This window comes from Cuculus canorus, chromosome 12 (assembly GCF_017976375.1).
Source record: "Cuculus canorus isolate bCucCan1 chromosome 12, bCucCan1.pri, whole genome shotgun sequence".
NCBI classification, from domain to species: Eukaryota; Metazoa; Chordata; class Aves; order Cuculiformes; family Cuculidae; genus Cuculus; species Cuculus canorus.
Window position 1 is genome coordinate 14,053,797 of NC_071412.1, and position 22,626 is coordinate 14,076,422.

Below are 22,626 nucleotides of genomic sequence, written 5' to 3' on the forward strand. Positions count from 1 at the left end.
CAATAAATGGAAAGAAGACTTCCTACAAGTCTTCATTTAGGAAGGTATTTAATATTGAGAAAGGTTTTGACTAAGTAGCTATCGCACTACTCCCTCTTCACAACCTGCTGGAGCTTGATCAAGAGTGCAACTGTTTCTACAGCCACTGTTATAAAAAGCATTTCAATCTACTATGACTTGCAAAACTAACTCCAAATTCAGTAGCTAGGAAGTTTGATAGAAATCAAAAAAGGATATTGAATATTTAAGTGACACTGCAAATTTCTTTTTCCACTTTTAAAACCTCAAGATTACAAATCCCATTATCATTATTCGGTTTAGATATTGTCTTCCTCTATTAAAGAGTCACAAGGCAGTTTTCCCTATCACACAGCACAGCAGGAATTTACTAGAAATGAACAAACCTTTCAACATAAATCCTGCATATTAAAAACTGCCAGACTGGCTTCTGAACAGCGGTGCACCCAACTCCTTCACGAGAGTGACACAGAATGCCAGTATGGATCGGACACGTTCCTGAAACACCTTCACTCTCTTTGGAGCACCAGCTGGGCTCTGCATTCTGCCTTCTCCTTTCCCTTTCAGGCACATCTCTTAAATAGGACCAGGTTATTTACATTGTTCCTAATGCCTGACCTGAATCAGCTGCGCTCACCTGAGCCCTATAGTATGTGCCAGGCTATGTCAATATTTATGCTTTTACTAACTAATAATTAACTCTGGCTATCTAACTACAAAACTGCTAATATTGCTTTTAATGCACATAGAAAGTCCATTAAGCTGGTGTTCTATCCAAGCAAAGCATATAGAATATGCTGTTCACCAGAAACATGGACCTGCAACTGTACTGCTACAAAAAGTACGACAGCTAAAGCATATGAATATCCTTAATCACAGAATGGTTTGGATTGGAAGGGACCTTAAGATCATCCAGTTCTAATCCTCTGCCATGGAAAATATTTCTAAGTAAGCCTGTATTTTAAAATATTGTCACAGCGCCTTTTGGCTTACTGCTTGCAGACCAGACCTTATCATTTGTGCTAGTTTCTAGTAAATTCACTATTTAGAAGAGGCCATTGGGTAAAGCCTGGACTGTTCCAAAGGAGCAGAAGCTTCTCATAAACTTGAGGAAAGTATCTCATCCAGCTGGACCCTAATGTTTCTGGAACAAGTAAAATGCATATCACACAAATTCTTAAGGCAGTAAAAGAAGCTAAACCTTTTTTGTTCTGTTTTTAAGGCTCCATGCAATTTTCCCCTTCCCCAAAAGCTACCCACAAGAACTCCTATGCTCTATTTTTGATAATTAAACAATTTCAGTGCCAAGTCACAGTTACCCCTAGAAAACTAAGCTTCATTTACCAGAAATGCAGTTCCACTTTAACATTCATTTTAAATGAGCTTACAGACTCCTCAACACTCTAAAAGCAAGATCAAATTTCACCAATACACTCAATATATGAATTTTTTAAAAAGAAAAGAGAAAGTGGAGGCTCCTACAAAGTCAGACTTGCATGCTAGACACACAAACCAGAAATAATCCATTTACTCCCCCTCGACCTTCCTTGGCTAGACTAACTCAATTAGTTTTCCTAAACTATCACAGATACTTGCCAAGATTCAATATTTGTGTTTAATCATTCAGAAAGTGAAAGATTACGTGCTGCAATGTAATACGCTTTACAGAAAGCTTGAGTTGAGCAACAGTTCCAGAAAAAAAAATTGTGAAATGGAGTAAAAAGCTGTCCAGAACACCACAATTCTGCTCAGTTAATTAAAAAAAAAATAAACTTCAGAACTAAGTGCCAAGTCAAGACCACATTTTTAGCAAATCAACATTCTCAGATGCAGGATGATTTTAAACACGGCCCGTTTGAAATCACTCCAGAACAAGAACCATCACGAGGAAGTTATTGGATACCACCATCACCCAGGCAGCAACTTATGCCACATGCAGGCATCACGACGGAACAAAGATTACAACGTCAGGAGCTGATTTTTACCATCCTGTCCAAGCCTCGTTGCATTAATCCAGGTAAGCAGCGCCCCAGGCTGTGGAGCCAAAGGGAAAGCCCCAGTAGAAGCTGGCAGGCACAGGATGGCTGACCCCAGCCCGTGTTTAAGGTGGGGAGCCCGCACCTCGGCCGGATTCCCCCCAAGCAGCTCTCCCAGCCCTCGGGAGATGCGGGGCTGGAGCTCTGAGCCCTCGGGAGCGCTGGGCTGAGCTGGCCCGCAGGGGAAAGAAGGGGGAAAGCGGGAAAAACAGGGGCGAAAGGGGATGGGAGGGAAGAGGGGGAAAACGAGGGGAAAACGGGGTGGAAAGGGCAGGGAAGGAGGAGAAACGGGGGGGGAAAGGGGGAGAAAATGGGGGGGTCAAGGGAGGGGAACGGTGGAAAAGGGGGGGAAAGAGCGGTGAAAGGGGGAAAAGGGACGAAAAGGCGAAAAACTGGGGGGAGAAAAGGCGAAAAACTGGGCAGGGAAGGGAGGAACAAGGAGGAAAAGAGGCAAGCCGGGGGGATACGGGGAAGGTAACGGGGAGACGGGACACCAAGAAGGGGAAACAAATCAGGGAGGGGGGGAACCAAGGAGGGGGGAAACAACAAGGCGGGGGGGGGGGAATAATAAGGGAGGAAATGGGGGGGAAAGGGGGAAAAATGAGGAGGAAAAGCAGGGGAGGAATGGGGGGGGGACGGGACCAATGGAGAAAAGGGGAACGAAGGGGGAAAACGAAGGGGGAAATCCAAGGGGAAAGTCGCCCCCTGCCCGCGGCCTCCCCCCCCGCGCCCCGCAGCGCTCACCTCGCCGGGGGAACGGGCGGCGCCTCCAGCCCCCGGCGCTGGGGATGGGGGGAAGGGGAGGGGGTAAAAGAATCGGGGGAGCCCCCTTATCTCATCCTGGCGGCGCCCGGCTCGCCCCGGCCGCCTCCCCCGCCGTGTGGGCGTCTCAAGCAGGATCCCCCCTCCCCTCCGCGCCGCCTCCCGGCGACGCCATCTTGGCTGTCACGGGGCGGGGGGCGGGCGGGGAAGGGGCGGCTCTGTCGAGGCTCCGTCGTGTCTCACTCCTTCCCTCCTCTCCTCTTTCTTTCCCTCCTCGCGTCCCTCCTTCCCCCTCGGAGAGCTGCGGGGCGTCCACTGTGAACCTCGAGGTGGGAATGGGGCACCCCCCCCCTTTTCCCCCCGCATCACGTCGAATTTAATCAGAAATTAATCTCCTGCCCCAAAATGCCGGGTCTGAGCTCACCCCGAGGACGTGCAGGGTGTCTGGAGAGTGAAAGAGAAACGAGGAGGGATTTAGTGCAGGCCTGATGTAACCCGCAGCAGAGTGTTGCATCAAAGCCTCGAAAGGAACCCGAGACAAAAACAATCCTCTGAGAGCGGCCAAGGGATGAGCGAAGCGTGGGGAGATGTTGCTGAGCGCAGCAAGAGGAGTCCTGCCTCTCACACTGACACTGCTCTGCTGGCACTGCTGCCCTGGGCTTCAAAACCTTGTACCCATGTGCTGCTCTTGAAGGGACGTTTAGAGAGAGGCTCCAAGTGTGCAATTTTGAGTTTTGAGTTCAAGCATCCTCCAGTTCTGGGCATTTGGCTCGAGAGTTTGGTTATGGCTCATTGTAAGGACAGAAAATTCACATCAAGTTCTGAATTTGGACGTAAATTCTTATCTCCAGGATCACTGCTTCACTTGCACATCAGTACCAGAGCCCTGGGCTTCAAAACCTTGCACCCATGTGCTCTTCTTGAAGGCACATTTAAGGGTAAGCACAACTGCACAGTTTTGGCTTTGAGTTCAGCTTCCCTCAGTTCTGGCCGTTTGGCTCCAGGATTTGGATGTGGTTTCTTTTAAAGACAGAAGCGTCACATCAAATTCTGAATTTGGGCATAATTTCGTATACCCAGGACTGCTGCTTCACTTGCACCTCAGAACCAGAGCCCTGGCCTTCAAAGCCTTGCACCTATGTGCTCTTCTTGAAGTGTGGGGAGATGTTGCTGAGCGCAGCAAGAGGAGTCCTGCCTCTCACACTGACACTGCTCCGTTGGCACCGCAGCCCTGGGCTTCAAAACCTTGCACGTATGTCCTCTTCTTGAAGGGACATTTAGGGGTAAGCTCCAACTGCACAGTTTTGGCTTTCAGTTCAAGCTCCCCTCAGCTGTGGATGTTTGGCTTGAGGGTTCGGATGTTGTTCATTGTAAAAACAGAAAATTCACATCAAGTTCTGAATTGGGCATAAATTCTTAGACCCAGGACTGCTGCTTCACTTGCATCTCAGTACCAGAGCCCTGGACTTCAAAACCTTCCACCCATGTGCTACACTTAAAATAATGTTTAGAGATAGGCTCCAGCTGCACAGTTTTGGCTTTGAGTACAAGCTTCCCTCAGTTCTGGGCGTTTGGCTTGAGGGTTTAGTTGTGGCTCGTTGTAAAGACAGAAAACTCATATGAAGTTCTGAATTTGGGCTGTAAACACTTACATATGTTCAAACCTACTGTCTTGGGTTTCCTCTGAAAACTTTGACCAAATAGAGACTGTAAAACCAAAAAGTACAAAATAAGACTTTTTTTCCCCTGCATGAATTTGTTAATGTGACTGTTTATAGCAGGAATGCTGTTCCTCCTACCCCCCATGTAGCAAACAGTGCTGCTGACACAAGCTGGTCTGTACCCAAGCAGGAGCACCCATGTGCAAGCCTGCACATGCACACACAGCTTTGTGCTGCCAGGTTTGATATTTGTGAGATGAGTCCGTCTCTTTTTTTCTCAGCAGGCAACATACTGACTAAGGAATGTGTCCCAGGCAAGGGACTACAAGAACAATATTGCCCATTCCTTGTATTTCTACATAAAATGCATTCTTAGCCACACCTGTAAGGATATTTTCTCTCTCTGTGATTGATGTACAGTGGAGTAAATGAGAGATCAAGAACCCAGAAACTCAGTATTTTTTGCAGCAGGCTGGTCTACATTCTATAGTGAGCCCTTAAATTATTTAGTGTGCTGGCAGAATTTTTTTCTAAATCCTTTCACAGTTTCTGGTATATTTTAATCCTGGAAATATTTTTTAAATAAATAGCAATAATGACTTCCATCACCTGGCTTGTGTTAGTAATTTTGATATGCAAGCTACTCTGTGTTTTCTTCCCTTGCTCATTTTTTATGTAGGCAGATTTTTTAGGATTCAGCATTAACATTCAAGATTAATGGGTCAGTGCCTACTTCTGAGAGTATTGTTTCAGCTGCCTGTAAACTGAGGCAAAATCTCTGCACTGATATATGAATAGTTCATCTTGCAGTGTTTCAGTTCATAACTATGAAAATTTTCTTGACTATTTCTAATGGAAACTTTCATTTAGAGAAACAATTCTTAAACATTCTGTGGCAGTTTTCTGAGCTTATGTCACAGATAAAACTTGATGTAGACATCTTTGGTTTGCTGTTAATTTATAGGCCAACTGATTTATTTACCTCTACCATTTCTGTCTTTCTAGGACTTATCTGCATTTAATTACATATGGCATCATTGTCAGCAAATCACAGTCAGGGACGTGGATCTCACCATGCAAGGCCTGTATCAAACACCAAACAAAATAGTTTCTGTCTAGTGCTACCATCATAGCTACCACAGTGCTTATCTCTGTCCTGTCTTTCTTGTTCCTAAATCTCCCCCTCCTTCCTACCCTGTTCCATCAAGCCTCCTCTGCTTTCTCTCCACAACCTGCCTGCTGCTCACTTGCTCTCTTGGACATGGCACACTTTCTCCCCACCAGCACATTTAATTGCAATGTTTCATTTCATTATTAGCTTGTCACCACCTCCATCAAGCCACCTTTCCTGACATATCTAGCTGCAGAACTTTCCCGTATAGCTTGTCACTAACTTTCACATTAAGGCTTGTCTAAATTCATGTGCAAAAGGGTCTATGAAAAATAATGACTATAGTACTGTGTTTATTTTTGAATAAAGAGCAGCATTAGTGAATAGTGTTCCTGTACAGGCAGAGACAGATATACTGTGTGCCCAGCTGCTGCAGGCTCATTGCACAGAAATGTGTCTGTGTGTCAGTTGAACAAAGCTTTTCCCTTCATGGGGACATTAGGAGTCTCTAGCAGTGTTCTCTACACACATATGGAGGTCAAGCCCAAGATGGTTAAGTCAACAGAAGTCTCCTGTTAATAACAGTTAGTGTTGGATCAGATTCTTGTTGTGCATAGTAAGTCAACCAAACAAGTTAACAACTGCCGGTGGGCAGGCATCATGCATACTTGCTGTGGTATTCTGCTGCTGCTCGAGTGCAGGGTGGAGCGCTGGCAACCAGATATAGCTTCCCCAGGAGAGCGGCCAGGGAGATGTGCAGGTTTTCAATGGAGTCACAACCACAGAACCATTTTTTTCCATATTGCAACCCCACATTTCTAGCTTGTGGCACTAAAGTAATTTTCAAAGTATGGTTTAGCTTATTTTAAGTGCATTTTACACGAGTAAACTCAAGCAAGGCAGAGGACAAGTGGCAGATGGTCAGTGACAGAGCCAGGAATGGAGTGGAGAACTTCCCTATCCCAGTACATGGTTTTAACAGACTTTGTCCCAGGATTGTGAAGGTTGACTATTTATCATTCATGAAGCTTCAGCAGTGCTTAAAAACAAACAAACAAACAAGTAAACAAAGCAGCTATTACTAATCACATCGCTTCCTGGCAGAGCCTGTCTTCCACAGGCAAAACTATTTCAGTTTCTTAAGGATGCAGTTTGGAGCTTGATCTGTTCACTTAGCAGTTTTATTCCTTTTGAACTCTCTTGGCTGTTCTATGTGCACTGTTCATTTACATCTGCAAGGGGGAAGAATGAGTCTCCAGGAGAACCCAATGGAACATCTTTCAGAGAGACATGGCATATCTGTAACCTTGGTAAAAATAACTATAAAGGTAATGATAATGGGTAATTAAAAACCATGTAGCTGGCAAAACAACACTCTGCATTCCAGAGGATGAATTGCCTTACCCTGTCCAGTAGCCCACTTTACGGTACAGTAATGGATCTGCATCCGGAAGATTAAACAATGAAATGGAGCCTTTGGCAAGCTGGAATCACATTGGAAAAGGAGGAACTTTGTCATGGTTTCTTTTTAATGTATGCATATTTGAAGATCTGGAACTTATCCCTTTTGGCATAAAGACACCATCCCTGCTTCGAATTATTAAGTTCTAGGACAGATTATGAAATAATAAAGTATTTAAATATTATGGTGCAGCAGTACAACAGAGCAGATACCCTTCCTTTTACTGCTTCAAGTATAGCATTTCTGAAAAGCTTTTTGTACTCCTAGAGAACTACTGGTTATAAATTATGAAAGAGGCAATAGAATATCATGCAATAATGCAAAAAAAAAAAAAAAGTTTCAGACCCTTCTCTAGATAAAGAACTTACTGAAGCAGCTAAAAATAAGGGGAAATTAAGTGAACACCGGGTCTGATCCAAAGGCCACTGACCCCAGGAGATGCACTGCAGGTGGTTCATTAGGTGTCAAGAGTCATGTATGTCATGAATTACAATTCACAAAATGCAAATAAGGTTGTTGTATGAGTAAGGATAAAGCCTAATTGAAGAATCTAGGCATTTCGCTTGGATAAAATGAGCAGATTTTTCTCCAGCAGGTAGACTTTCTCAGCAAGGATTTATTGCCAATATTTATGTGAGAGTTTGTAGTTCCAAAAGCACAGAAATGCTGGGAAACAAAAAGGAAAGAAAATGTATCCAAAGAGGAAACCCAAATGTTTCCAAGTCATTTCTATAAATAAAAATCTGATGCAAGCTCATTAGCATTTCACTTTTCAGTGCTGATTTGCTTCTCCAGGATTTCAGAGTGTGCATTGGTGAATTTAGACTGTGCATCATAAAGTTTCCCTCAGCAAACGCTAGCACTATTCACAACGCGTTGCAGCAGCTATCAAATATTGAATGGTAAGAGACCTGCTGGATGGCCGCTGGCATTAATCAGCGAGAAAATGGTTGCCATTGCGCTTTGCTGTGTTGCTGTGGGCAGGGGTATCATGCAAGTGGTGCCATACTTCTTCTCTTGTTATTAGTAGGCAAATAAATATGTACAGCTGAAGCATATTTCTGAAATGGCTCTTCCTGTAGACACTGGAAGCTCCAAAATAAATATTTGCAGCAGATTTTGGAGAATGAGAGAGTAGGAGAGTTGCTTGAGGATGGTCCTAGTCCTAATGCACGTACCAAAACCAACCTGTTGTCTGTTCCAGCGCTAACCTGTTTGAAGTATTGCTTTCATCAGTAAAGCAAGAAAACAAAAGCTTCTCTATGTGGAGTAATATCAGGAAGGAAATTATGCATGCAGATTCACTGGCAAAAATAGCAATCTTGGGCTGTAAATGTACGCACTGATAGCGCTGTTTTGTTGCTATTTTCAGCAGCCCCTGTACCCTCGGGGATGAAACTTAACTGCTATCACTACTGTTCATGTTTCAGCATTAAAGGTTTGATTTGCACTCAGGCTCTTTGGCCCATCTGGAGGTGATTTCTGCAGATAGCAGTCTTATCTGTGGATCAGTTCAGTTCATCATCCAGAGTCATGCCATGTGACACTGTGGTGTTGTGGGTGTCTTCTGTCATATCAGATACAAAACTACTTTCGTTCACTAGAAATCTCAGTTTCTTAGTTTTTGCACTTTTATTTATACTCCAGTCACGCTTAGGGCAGGTAATTGCATTCCACATGTCTGAGCATTCCCTACAGTTTTATCTGGCTGAGATGCTTAGTTCAGACTCTAAACTCTTGCACAGTCCTGCTGTTTAAAGTTTTTGTATCTTCTTCTAGAGAGCACTTATATTGTGATGGGTTAAGTGAAGTATATCTGTCACTTAACCACTTCTCAGGAGTACTGTCAGTCTTAATTAATGTTTGTAGAACACTACTGAAATTCTCCAGAGAAGCAGTAATAGAAGTGCAAAGGATTATATTTTATTTAAAACTATCTAATTTTTGAGTAAATGGCTAACAACACTGAAGCTAAGATTCTCCAAGTAAAACTGATTTATTTGACTCTTAGAAGAAAACATTCTGAAATCTGGGTTTCCATTTATTGCTACCACTGTATGATGCATTTTGATTTTTATTGTCTTTTGATATACTTTGATATATCCAGGCACACAACGTAGTCTGGTTTAGTTCAGGAAACGCTGTCCAACATACGTTACTCAGGCTAAAATAAAGAAAACCAGTAAAATAACTAAATCAATTAACTCAAAGACAATCCATATCACCATTTGTCTTTCATATATTAAGTATTTGAACCATAAAGCCTGTAATTAGTATTATAGAATAATTTCCATATTTATTTATGAAGCATTTAATTAACATAAACAGTCATTATCTGGAAATAGAACCAGGTTATTAAAGTTCAGAAAACTGAGAAGTCAGATTGAGATCTGTCAAGAAATACCAAAGAGATTGGCTCAACACCCTGTTTGAAACTGTTCAGAGAGAAAATTCTCTGCTTCCGAACAAGCTGAAACAGGACACTGCTTTGGAAATACAAGCAGTGTGTCATCCACATGATATCACCGAACAGAACAGTTATTTTGTACGGTGAGAAAACATTGGATCACTCTTCTCACTAACTGAGGCTTTCCAAGAAAAGGCATCTGACACATCTGCACTGAAAATCTGACCCAGATTATAGCTGATGTTTTCATAACACAGCTCAACTGCTTTTCTGCAACTCCACAGCATTTCAAAATGCTTTTCCAGATACTTCTATCTTTCAAAATACTTTCAACACTTACAGTACTTTCAATGCTTTCAAGATGTTTCACCTACTCAGATATCACATTATGCAGAAAAGAAAATAGAAGGAAAAATGTGGCACTTCCATGTTTCTGTTTGCAAGCTAGATTCATCACTCCTCAGCTATTAGCTAGAGAGTCACAGGTAGCTAAAAATATGTCCTCGTTGACTAAAAGAATGTATTTGTGGCCTCGTTGTCAGTGCTTTTGCCATTCAAGATCCAGAGCATTCATTATTGGAATTTTATCTAGGTAGCAACGAACCCACCAACTTTAAAAAATCTACAGAACATTTTCCAGACTATATTGTAGTTGCTGTGTTAAGTCAGAGCTGTGTCTACCTTTTTTTTTAGTGTAAGATACTTCTTTGAAATGTAAGTGCAAGCCCACCAGAGCAAGGTGCCACCACAATCTACCTTGTTCGGACCATTTTCTAACTAATTCCTGGAGAACTGAGGTTGGCTCAAGTACTGAGTCATAAGGATTTAATCTCAATATCAATATTTTTATTATGTGTTATTTTATCTTTGGTACTTTTAAAATCTATATCACTGCCTAACTCCTCTCCTAATTATCTGAAATTCTTTTCTTCTGTAACTGCTTTGGAATGTTCCCTTATACTATTACAAATACTGGCCTTATTCTATTAGGTCCTAGTTATCTATAGATTTGGTTAGGTAAGAATATACTTAATTAAAATGCAAGCAACTGCTGGGAAAGGGAACAAAACAAAGTAGCAATATTAAATCTCACCGGTGAGTCACAGTGAATATAGGTCAGGTCAAGCTTCTGCCCTTTTCTGAGCTCTCTGAGGATTTGGTCCAGCTTACCCGAAGGAGCCCCTAACCTCAACAGACCTTCATGCAGTCAGAACTCAAGCTTAGGTTTGTATTCCTTCACCCTAATAGAACTGCCATTTCAGCATGGAAGTTTAGAAGAGATGAAAACTTTCTTAGCAACTGTTCCACAACCTGCAGCTGACAAAGGAGATGAGAATGAACACAAACCAAAGCAACTTGAGAGTAAAATACAAAGCCTATTTATTTCTTTAACTCAAAATACCCCTAATCATGCTATGGGTCTACTCAATCTCATCCATTAAGTCTCAAAATCAATGTGCTAAGAGCAGGAAAGGGAGAAGGATATACCTGATCTGATTCATACCTGGGGGAAGCCCTCTGCTGCAGCAGTAAGGAGCTCAGAGAGAGAATTCTGGATTAATTAAACTGCTTTTCACCTCCTTGAAAAAGTATGACTGAATGTTAATGCAATAGAAGTAATTTATGGAACCACATTTGAATTTGACTCATAACAACAGTGCAAAACTATCTTAATATGCGGCAATTTTTAAAAATCGCAGTCTGACTCTTAATACCAAAATGAATACTTCAAGTATAAATAATGACATTGGAGGAAATGTCCTTGGCAAGCAAATTTGTTCCATGCTGCTGATGGTTCCTGTTAGCGACATGGTTTTTTTTCAAGAAGGAAACAATGGAAAACAGATGTAAAAGCACTTGCCAGGAGGCCAGGGAATGGCAGCTTTTCCAAATGTCCAGTGTGGAGAGTGGAGCCAATTTAAAAGAGAATTAATTATTTAAACTGAATTAATTTGACTACAATGAAGCCCTGATAAGTAATTTCATCCATCCTACTTCCTACTGCTACCCCTTGCAGTCTAACTCTAAATACTGACCTCTATTTGCAAATACTTAACTGAAAAATCCCTTACCCACCCATAGTACCAACATGTTGCTTTTTAATATCTTTACTGCATCTCTTCCAGGAATTTGCCCAAAGACTTGTGCTTACCTCCTCCACATTCCCAACTCAGACTCATTTAATCCCTGTGTCCCTTTTCCCACTTTTCCTCTTCCAGCTTTGTGCTTCTTGTGGTGTTCTCCCAGGTGCTTCAGGCAATTTCCATCACTGCATTCATCAGATCCATCTTTTTCCTGCAGATCTGTCCTTTGCATGAAGACCCTCATACCTTCATTTTCAACACCTTTTCACTTTTGCTCATGCATTGCCTCGTCATTGCTTGCCTTTGGGGAAAGGGAGGTGACTGAATTTTAGGTCTACAGCTTTCATATGGTAGCTAATTTTCTCAAAAGAATCAGTCATCGCCAAGTGCTCCATTTACCTCAAGGACATGGGCCCTGATGTTGTAATACAACAGATTATAATCTGTAGAAGGACAATGGTTACCTAATGCTCTTTTTCCTTGATAGCTGTTAGATGAAATGTGGCAAACATCAGCAGAGCCACTGTTGCTCTGAAACCTTTTCCATAGGAATATCCATAGCCATGTCTACCAGTAATAGGACAGAGCCATCACTTTTGGTTTCCAGTTTCAACAGAGGAACCATTCTAAAAGTGTCCTTTTCTGTTACTGTTAAAAACTTAAAGCAAAAGCGTCAGTGCTAGGATTTATATGAAGTAAGCTCCTTTATTTCTTCTATTTCATAGAAGAAAAAGAATTCCTGTCTATTAAACAATAAACTTCATTGCTGTGAGTCTTGCCTGTACTGAGATTGCATATCAATTTAAATACGTGAGGGTAAAAATCAGCCTCATTAAAGCAGCTCAAAGTCCTAAAATTGAATACTATTTTAACGCTTTCATAGAGTCATTCATATTCAGTTATCATTTACAGGAGCACATAACAAATATAGACAGGAATTAAAACAGCTGAGGTGCAACAAGAAGTATTTAGTGTAAATGATTTTTAAAATGACAGTTAAGAACTCTCTTCCATAGCAGGCTCAAGGCCTTGGAGCATACAGTGGGTTGGGATATACCACTCCTTATCCCCTGGTGTACTAGAGACAACATCTGAATTGTGAACATGCTGAGGCTAAAGGTCTTCACTCTGTACATTGTACAAAGGGATGAGAAGTTGGTGAAGAATTTCACCACACAAATGTAACCCAGCAGATGCTAATTCACTTATTTTTTTAACCTAAAGCCAGCAGGAACTCCTCTCTGACAACCGTCCCAATTGAAAGGGTAGATTGAACTGGAAAGGATCCTATGAAGTGTCAGTGAGCAGCAATTCATTAATGATATATAATTTAATCTTTATAGAGCTGCAGTAATGCAGTATTTATTAAATAATTTTGTATGCTGTCATTTTCCTGTCACGCAAGGGGAACAACTAATGTACATATGGAAAAATTTGAGGGCGTTCTTAGAAACCATAATATTTTTCTTGATCGTTCATAACAAAATACGTAAAGAACTATTCGCCATATCACTCTTGCACAGCTTGTATTAGATCTCCATAGTTACACTTCGCATAACAAGTACAAAAATGAAGTGTCTTTGCAGGGCTGATAAGCAGACAGGAAGCAAGCGAACATCTGCTACAGCTTTAGCTAGTTTTGCCTTCAGCGACTGCTGAAAAACTTCAGGCTCTGCATTCCACGTACTGCTTGCTTGGCCTTTGACACTGGCAGCTGTTCAACAGGAGATGTAAAATGCTATACCTACAGAAAAGGAGGTACATTATTTTCTAAGGGAGTATTGGGATACTAGCATTTTTTAATTTCTATTTTCTGATCACTAGAAACGCTGGCTAGCAGACACTGCAGATGGAGTTACCTCCTGAAGGTCAACCACTTCCTACTTTACAGTTATTTTTTTCTAATGTTCTGTTATCCTTTCCAAAATGGCTCTGTTTTAAACACGAAAAACAATTACACTATACACTGAATAGCAATTATATTCATCATAATCATTGTAAGGAAACCATGTGCTTCCCTGAATCGGGGCTGGGGCTTCCAGCCCGGGCAGTCTGTCTTCTTGTAGCATAACAGCACTTCTACAGCATGGACAGCCAAAGAACTCTTATACAAAACAAATACCAAACAATTCAGAGCAAACTGTTTCCTTGGTTCAAGAAAGAGCTACTGAACATGTTTTGAAAATGAGCTCAGCTGTATAGTGCAGGTTCTCTGCTTGTGTACGTGGAAGCAATCTCTGCTCCAGGTAGTTCAGCAGTTCTCTACATCGTATTTTTATTTGCATAGAGAAATACTAAAAGAGAACAACTGACAGCAGCCTATTTATTGGAATATTGAGGCCCATGTACTGTAAATACATCTTTATGTACTTCCTTGGAGATTGTAACTTTGCCTTGGAAATTAGAACAGTTGTAATGAAAACAGATTTATCCATATATGGTAGATCCTTTGGGTCTGACACAAGGAAATGAAAATGGGTTTCAGAGTATCAACAAGAAAGATGAAGACACTACTCCAGAATTATGTAAGGGTAACTGAGAAGATAATTTTGCCCAGAATTTCCATGTTCCGTGCTTTGTTGTTGTATGCAGACTTAATAGGTTCTATTCTTAAACTGCAGATGGATGCTGTTTTGCCAGAAAATAAATGAAATACAAAGATGACTTCAAACATTTGCAGGATCCATGCTGACACTCAAAATAAAGAAACATCAAATAACTTGCCTTGTGAGATCATGAAAGCAGAGACACGATGATCAAAGCAAGAAAACAGAAGACTCCTACTCCATCTCTAATACAAGAGGCTTTTTCTTTCTAGGACCAGAATCTTACCTGGAATAGAAATGTTCTGACAGTCTACAAATACAGAATATGAGGTGGTATACTCTCAAAAGGTAAGAAAAAACAAGATGAAAAATAATTAATTTGTATCTTAATAATTCTGTACTTTGGAGGGGCTCAGCAGTATTAAGACAAAAGGAGTATCCGGGCATGAAAATAGACTACGTAAAGCAGGAATGGCTGCACTATTTGCATGATCATAATGCTTTTACATTCTGGGTTTCACAGGGAACTGATTTTTTTAAGCCGTATTCATATTAGAATAATGAAATGTCTGTCTTGAACTGTGTGCACATTGCATCCAACCAGCTTGGAAACAGGCCAAAACTTGAAGCAATTTTTAGGGGAACTGCAGAATCTATACATCAATTCCCATTAATTTGATGTCAAAGGAAACAAATGTGTACCTGTCTGAAGCATGTGCATTCCCTGCAGAACAGTACTAAAATAGACATCTTCTGTCTGCCTGCCTTCCCTGTGACCTCCAAACATCAGAAGCCAGGGTCGGAATGGGGGAAGCCAGGTCTGGTTCCCAAATGTAACTAAGCTAGTTTTAGTAACCTGATATCCTGGCGAAGTTATACACAAACTCTTGGCCAAATCAAAGCCATCCCAAACCCTACCCTGTCCACTGCACTGAGTGTCTTGTCGCTTCCCTGATCCTTCAGTCCTTTGAAAACACATCTCCACTCCAGGGCTGAGAACATCTAGGCAAGCTGAGATGGACTTCCTTTCAGTCTATCAAAGCCATAAGCAGTAATTCTGCAGAGCAGTGAGGCAGTATTAGTGACTAATCATAATCGAGAGTGCGTTTTAACCCAGCCAGAATTCTTGATCGATGTGAGCTCTATAAAAGTGCTGTGCTCCAAACACCCAGCGCATCTTGCTCAGGTCACAGATGGCTATCGAGAAAAATCTTGTCCCAGAAGGTTTGCTCAAGCACACAAAATGCATTTGTAGCATCCCAAAGGTGTGTGTGCTCACAGACCTGAGAGTGCAACCTGTCTGACAGCAGCTGCCAAGAAAGAGGCAGTGGGTGATGAGATTAGCTGTCATGGAAGGAGACTCCTGCTTGGAATATCAACACATCTCTTTAGGCTCTCTCATTGTGACTGTTGGTGCTTTTATCAGATTTTCAGTTTGCTTCTTAAGCTACGGGACCATATGGCTCTGATGCATAATGCACTGAATCATGGCAAGGCTTGAGGTATTTGTTATGTATAACAGCAAGCACATGCGCTGGACCAGGTTAAACTCTCACAGTTAACATATGGTGCACACTGCATATGGATGGTACTACAGCAGGTATCTATATATACATACGGCTGGAAGATTGGTTTTGGAGTATCTTTTCTTGCAGGTTGTCAGGAAAATGACTGTCATACCTTCAACAGAAATAGCAAGCAAGAGAGGCAGTGCAGTAACACATGGCACAGGACAGATGCTAGGCACTTCCCGTGATGCGCGATGCCTGATGGCAAGGAATCCTGATGGGCCAAGGACAGGAGGCTCTTGTTCCCCCTCTGATTTCGCCATACAGCTTGTGATTAAGCTAGTGCTGACACCTTGCCCAGTGCCCATTTGCAGAGCCAATAGCTGTGGGCAGTTCTTTTGGCCACAAAGCACATAATGAAAATGAGACAACCTCATTCTTTGAGAGAATCGTTGCCTCTAGCATTTTTTAAATGGAAAACAAAACCTGCTTTTATCCTCACTTGCCTCACATAGATCTGGGATAAATTCAAGACGTGGTACCCCTGTGATACTAGAGCAAACGAGAGGGGAGTTTACAAATGCAACAATCACCGCTCAGCAGAGGGTAAGACTATTGAGTTTATACAGAATGTGATTTGTGCTTCAGTGGCAAGACCATAAAAATCACCCTGTAGCCGTCCCTTGCTGATGTATTGCAAATACTTATTTCTGAGCACTGAAAGACATTGGAATAATGAAAGATACTTTTTAGATACCTAGGAGATGACCATTTCAGAGAAGTCTAGCCTGCCATGCTGGGACTCAATGTAAATAACAGACCCCAAGGTGCCTGAGGGATCTCCCAAATAGCACGACTTGATATGGTTGCTCTGGGTTGTGCAATGAAGGAACAGCCAAGCAGCTGGCCACTTTCCGATGGCCACACTCTACCCCAAGTACTTTCTGTGATGAGAAAATTGTCCTTTGGATATTTCCCAGCCTGCTTTTCTTAGTACGTGTTTGAAATGCCCTCTGTGCTTGGAGTGACAGAACACCTTGCAAGCGGGTGCTATGCTGGCCTTTGCAGACAGGCACGAGTGCTGGCAGGCAGCAGGACACCCATCAGGAACTGAAGCAGTGACCAGGAATGTCAGAATTGCAGCCTGTGTAGAGTGGCTTTAATGAAAGGTAACGCGTGTCGCCACCACCTTTGAGGTCAGCATTGGGCTCACTTTAGCATTCCTATAAATAGATGCCCAAGGTTGACTGAGAAAAGGATTTGGCTTTGATGGATCTTGTTTAGCTTTCCCAAGAGAGGAAGGCAGCTTCTTTTCCTTTTTCTCTTCCAGTCTCTAACCTTGAGTCAATCTCTGTGGGAAACATTAGTGGCATTTGCCCAAAGAGCTGCCACTGTGAGCAATTCAACCTGCAAACCCAGACCTAATTCCACTAAAGACTCCAACTAATTCCTCATTGGCGAAACTAGGGAAAAACCCCGAACAAACCTTGAGTCCAATTGCTTGAAAACAGTAGGACACCTAGTGGATTTATAGGGAATATCTTTGGGATGATGAGCAACTTTTTGTCATTTTCTTGGCAAAACCAACTATGAACATATTTATAGAGGAATCATTGAAATATCAGAGTTTCTGTTTAATAAATTAATCTTGTTATAGCTGTTACAGCCTCCAGTTTGCCTGAAGAAGTTATTGCAGCCTATAAAAACCCAATGAGCATTGTTTGAATGACTTGGAAAAAAAATAATTATGGGGAACTGGATGGTTCCCAAGGTCTGGGAACAGGAGGGAGGGTATTCTGCCAGATCAAAGCCATCCCAGTTGTTCCATTTGACAGCTCTCTAATGATCTTAGTGAGCAAAATTTTATAGTCTCAGCCTGGCTCCCCAGATAATTGTACAGCTTCACAACAAGCATCACCACGCTGAGCACAACCAGACAGCTCTGTTGGTAGTTTCAGTAGGGAATGAATTTGCCACAGAAGTCAAACTGCCTTCATTACCCAGAGCGGATCTTTTGAATCCAAATTAGAAGATGATTGGATGTGTGATAACTTGCTCTGCTGTCGTTGACATTGTATTTGTCTGGTAGCGACACCAACCTCAAGCAGATTTTGACCTTACATAGGAAATAAAGCCCTATGACAGTGTCTAGTAAGAAGAAGAAATTTTGAGCCATGTCTCAGAAATTATATCTCATTGTCCTGGAGCTGTCAGTATTATCTTGCTAATATGTCTCTGGAGACAGCAGACACAGACAAGATGTGTGTCGAGTCCAAAATGGATGCAGGAAACTGATGACTTAATTTTGAGAGTCATCACGAGAAACACCAAGTCATTGAATCTGTGGCATTCGATTCCTGTTCCCAAAGTGTGCTGAAAATCTTCCTTCCTTTCTGCTGACTAAAATACTGAACTAGTAAAAAAATTACTTCAGAAGATGGTTAATTTTTCTGGAGCTGCTCCCTTCCCATTCTTTGATCAGTGCTGCAGAGATACTCAGAAAACAGCAAAACCAAGATGAGGTTACACTTTGGATAGATCCCTATTCAGATTCAGATCCTTTCTTATACCACCTCCAAGGTTAGAAAAGAAAAGGTTAGTTTATAGGAAATATTTTTGATTTAGTCTATTCGTTCTTATATATTCTTTTATTCTTAGAGCTGTAGAACTAGAAAAAGAATATAGCGTATACTGGAATTCAAATAAGTAATCAAAAGAAAAATTCCTGTCTACTTCATGGATTTTCATTTCTTCTACCTCTGGCACAGAATTACCTCAAAAAAAAAAAAATAGAACTCCTTGTACATTGTAGACCCTTTAATTTGGTCCAGAGTTTCAAAAAGGGGGGGGTGTTTTATTTCAGTGGATGGGTTTTATACTTGAAGGGGTTATTTTATGACTGACATGTCAAACTGGAGGAGTGACTGCTGAGAGTGTGTGTTTCTCTAATTCAGCAGCTGGATTGGAAAGCTTGAATTATCTCTGCATAATTGCAATGATTCATGGATTGTTAGAAAATTGCAAAGTATTGATTGGATTTCCCCCTTAGGAAATATTTCTCCTCTGATAAAACAGAGTAGGTTCTGGGGCTTCACTTTTGTCCTTCCTGCTTGCTGCCCTGGGGAAGGCTGTGGTTCCTTTCATCTGGGAAATGGGAATTTGGGTCAACAGCCATTCAAGGACAATTCTGACTTGTGTTTTTCAATCCCAAACCTTTCCCTGAGTTTTGCAAAGAGATGGGCTTTGCACAGTATGAGCAGGGAATTCAGAGCCAGAAAAGCTGGACCAGCACCAAATACTGGTCATCTGTTTTTCACGTTCTTCTTTTTTTCATGTCAAATCCAGCTGGTGGATTCTGCAAAGAGACCTTGACCTCATGGTAGGAATGCTATAACCATCAAAGGTGGTGGCAAATTTCCCCCATTATTTCTCTTGGGATCTCAAGAACCAGTGTCAGGAGGGAAGTGGGAGAATGAAGTGAGAATTGGGCATGGGGAGAGCCTGATGCGCAGTGCCTGAGGCTGGCAGCTTCGAGTGAATAGCTCTGACACACATCTGCACGTTAATGGTCCTGCTGAGGCCAAAGCTGGGGCCTTTTTGGCAGCTGCTGTATGAATTTCCAGAATAGAACCATAAATATGCAGTTATGAGTGTGACCTCTGCTTCTTTTCTTTGCTAAATTGAACATCCAAGGGCCAGTTGAGTATCATTTCTTGTCTCTGCTCCACTTGCTTGGAATGTGCTGCCTCTGCAAATGGTTGTGCTTAAGTACCAACTGAAGAATTATGAGAGAGCGCTAATTCAAGGTTTGCAATGAATTCAGTGTTCACACAAGGATGACACTAATGGCAATTAATGCAGCAGGAATGCCAGTGCTGAACGACTGTTCTCACATTAAATGCTGTCGGTCGAAGAGCACACACTCCTCTGTTATTTCAGGCCTGACCTCTGTTTTTTTGGCCATGTTTCACACGCACGGGAGGTGTCCCAGGCCATCCTCTAACTACATAAGCATGCTGTGAAGTGGACATGAAGAAAGAGCAGAGCAGCCAAAACCAATCTTTGCTGACGGCAACATTTCCTGAGGTTTTGTATGTTCTCATCTGGGACTTCTCTGAAAAGGAACAAAATTAATCCAAGACTGAACAGAATAGAAGACTCTGATTTGTAGAGCTCTCTGCTAGTCCAGTGCTATCCTAAAGTCCTGCGGCCTGTTGATTCTTGTTTAGATGCAAAATTCTTTCTGCTCTTTCAGTCTTTATCATGAAGAATTTGATTATAAATGATCAAATGCATTTCAAAAGGCGAGAAATAGCCCCTGCTGCTGCTCATGTACTTGGCAATCCATGGAAATGTTCATGTTACAATTGCCGATTAGTAAAAATGCCTCCACTTTGTAGTGTCTTAAGTTCCACTAGGAGTAGTGGTACAGCAATTTATGGACAATAATTTTTAGCTTATCCAGAAAAGACATTGTCCTCACTTTCTGGCCTAAAGTCTTGGATAGGATGAGCCAGTTCCAGATGAGGAACATCTACAATTTGGTGCAAGAGGAAGTAATGCTTACGCATATGAAAAATGTAAAGAAAGGGTGTTTCCAGGCTCATGAACAAAATCCAAAACACAAAAAGAAGAACAGCTCTTACAGGAGGATAACTAAAAATACTTCATCTATTATTGCTTTTTGGTTTAGAACTAACAGCATTTCTGGAGGAAGAAACCAGGCCTGAGAAATGCCAAGGGGAAATTAATAGCTTTTTAACAACAAAATTCAATGGAGAACTGCAAATAGGATGCAAGAAAGAAACCTTAACTACAGTTATAAATATACCCCAGCCTCTACACATACAAATATCTGTTATCAATTTTAATGCACTGCCCAATGCCGTGGGATAACTTCTGAGAAGGGCGGCAGGAGCAGGGCGAGCATTTTTAGTCTCAAGACTTAGAGTGTTCTGGGTTCCTCTGGAGATTAAAAAAGTAGGAACCCAAAGATGATGCAGACTCCTATAGGCCTCGCCACTACACTTCTGGAGTGCTTTCTGCTCCTGCAGGGTCTGGCCTTGCGGTGCCCTTACAGCATGGGCACATGCAATTATTCCCATGGGACACAGGGAACAGCATCCTGGGGACATGACACCCTGAATGCTTGGTGGGTTTTGTGTACCTGCAAGAAGCCAGAGGTGCACAATCTGCCAGGGAATGCCAGAGGCGGGCATCAGGACATGTGGTGAGCCCAGACCTCAATGCCCCAGCCTCATCCGTGTGCTCCCACAGAGCCTCCACTGGCAGCACCATACGTACTCCTGTGGTGTGACACACCGTGGCCACACACCGCATGCCTTTGCTATTAGGACTATGTTTTCTCTGCTCAGAAGCTCTGTATTAGCGTGAACTATTTATTTTTAAACGCAGAGCATCACGTTATGGTTCGTTATCGTTCCAGCAGCCAGTAACTGGTGCACAGCATTGCTGCCAATGCCTGGGGGCTGCTCTCCATGCGCAGAAATGATAACACAGGCGCTGACTGCAGAAGTGCCAAGCGCACTTCTGCTGCTAATGGCCAGCTGGTGGGAAAAGAGCAGTTTTAAGGGCTTTGGTTTAATCATTTGGACAGAAGCACTGTTTTTATTCTCTTCTATTAAGGTTTCTTACTTGCACCAAGGGAAGCTGGTGGCAAAGGCAGTTTCTGTCACAGCACAGGGCAGATGAGGATGACTGGCTTCTGGGGAAGCGGGGTGGGTAGTGGCACAGCAATGGGAGGAGGCTTGTCTTGTGCCTAATTTATGCCTCATGAGCTGAAAGAGCTTGTTGGCATCTCCAATGCCTCCACCACAAGCTCCATTGGTTTTGTATGCCACTCTTGGCCTTCTTCACAGGCTGGGTCTGTGAGACCCAGTAAGGCTTCCTGCCAACCCAGCCCAACTCCACCGTGGCTATGGGCAGCCCTGGGGTGGCAGCCACCACCTGCCCGTGAAGGCAGGAGGAGGGCACCCACAGCACGGCAAGTGAGCTGGTGAGGTGTGGCTGGTACTGCTCTGCGTGTGAAGGAGCCCGTGACAGGGTCAAGTAGAATGCCTGGCCACATCTTGGGCAATGAAGGTAGAAAATGTACAAAGGCAGGTTCCGATTAGACATCAGAAAAAACTTCTTCACTGAAAGCATTATCGGGCACTGGCAGAGGCTGCCCAGGGAGGTAGATGAGAACCCATCCCTGGAGGTGTTTAAAAGATGAGTAGCTGAGGTGCTCAGGGTTATGGTTTAGTAGCGGACAGTTACAGCTGCACTCAGTGATCTCAAAGGTTTTTTCCAACCATGTGATTCTAGACAGCCGTTCAGGTAGATGCCTTTGTCATGGAAAAGTACTGCCACGATAAAGAAACACAGCTGTACACAGGGGAGAGTTAATGGAAAAGTGTCCCAGCTGGCTGGTAGTCCTTGTACTGCTGGTTCTGTGTAACAAGGAGTGAGTGGGGGTGTCAACAAAATGAGAGGTGAAAGATGGGTGGATGAAATGCCTAGCGACATGGTTGAGTAGTGCACAGCTATAGTTGGACTCAATGATCTCAAACGTTTTTTCCAACCAAGCAACCCTATGGTACTGTGAACTTAGAATCATATAACCATAGAATGGTTTGGGTTGGAAGGGACCTTAAAGATCCTCTAGTTCCAACCCCCCTGCCACTGGCTCAGCCTGCCCAAGGCCTATCCAACCCGGCCTTGAACATCTCCAGGGATGGGGCAGCCACAACTTCCCTGGGCAACCTGTTCTTCACCACTCTCACGGTGAAGAACACACTCCATGACAACGCCTAGCAGGGCCCCTGGAAAACTGGCCATTCCGACAACGTTTGCTTTAAAACGATCATATTGTCACGATATCATAACGACCCGATGACAAGGAAAAAAAAAAAAAAAAAACCAACAGGAAAACGAAAAGCTAGTAGGTTCCACCGAGATTTGAACTCGGATCGCTGGATTCAGAGTCCAGAGTGCTAACCATTACACCATGGAACCACTCTGCGAACTTT

General features: G+C 42.6%; 2 protein-coding genes and 1 non-coding gene across 9 annotated transcripts in view; 1 reads left to right on the forward strand and 2 right to left on the reverse strand.

Moving 5' to 3' along the window:
• The window catches only part of DENND4A (DENN domain containing 4A), a 54,905-nt gene extending 51,962 nt beyond the window's left edge, over nucleotides 1-2,943 (reverse strand). For 2 of the 3 annotated variants that reach the window (XM_054077100.1, XM_054077101.1), the window contains exon 1: nucleotides 2,799-2,942. The gene's annotated coding sequence lies outside the window, so the exon portion shown is untranslated. Of the gene's footprint in view, nucleotides 1-2,798 lie in introns of all 3 variants that reach the window. The other variant, XM_054077099.1, reaches the window with a different exon arrangement.
• On the forward strand, nucleotides 1,685-14,155 carry LOC128853332 (uncharacterized). 5 transcript variants are annotated; one of them, XR_008451794.1, is made up of 4 exons: nucleotides 1,685-2,035; nucleotides 3,116-3,754; nucleotides 3,897-4,099; nucleotides 5,483-14,155. XR_008451794.1 is itself a non-coding variant. In XM_054077103.1 (3 exons), exons 1-3 carry the CDS (start codon nucleotides 1,846-1,848, stop codon nucleotides 4,226-4,228), a joined length of 609 nt encoding a protein of 202 aa, XP_053933078.1. In that variant the 5' UTR covers nucleotides 1,685-1,845; the 3' UTR covers nucleotides 4,229-5,473. The 5 variants fall into 5 exon arrangements, 1 of the variants encoding a protein (XP_053933078.1); XR_008451792.1 differs by having other exon boundaries at nucleotides 3,116-4,099; XR_008451795.1 differs by having other exon boundaries at nucleotides 3,116-4,068.
• An 8,385-nt stretch (nucleotides 14,156-22,540) lies between these two features.
• TRNAQ-CUG (transfer RNA glutamine (anticodon CUG)) lies at nucleotides 22,541-22,612 on the reverse strand. The gene has a single exon. It is a non-coding gene; the product is annotated as a tRNA-Gln (tRNA).
• Nucleotides 22,613-22,626: the final 14 nt, after the last annotated feature.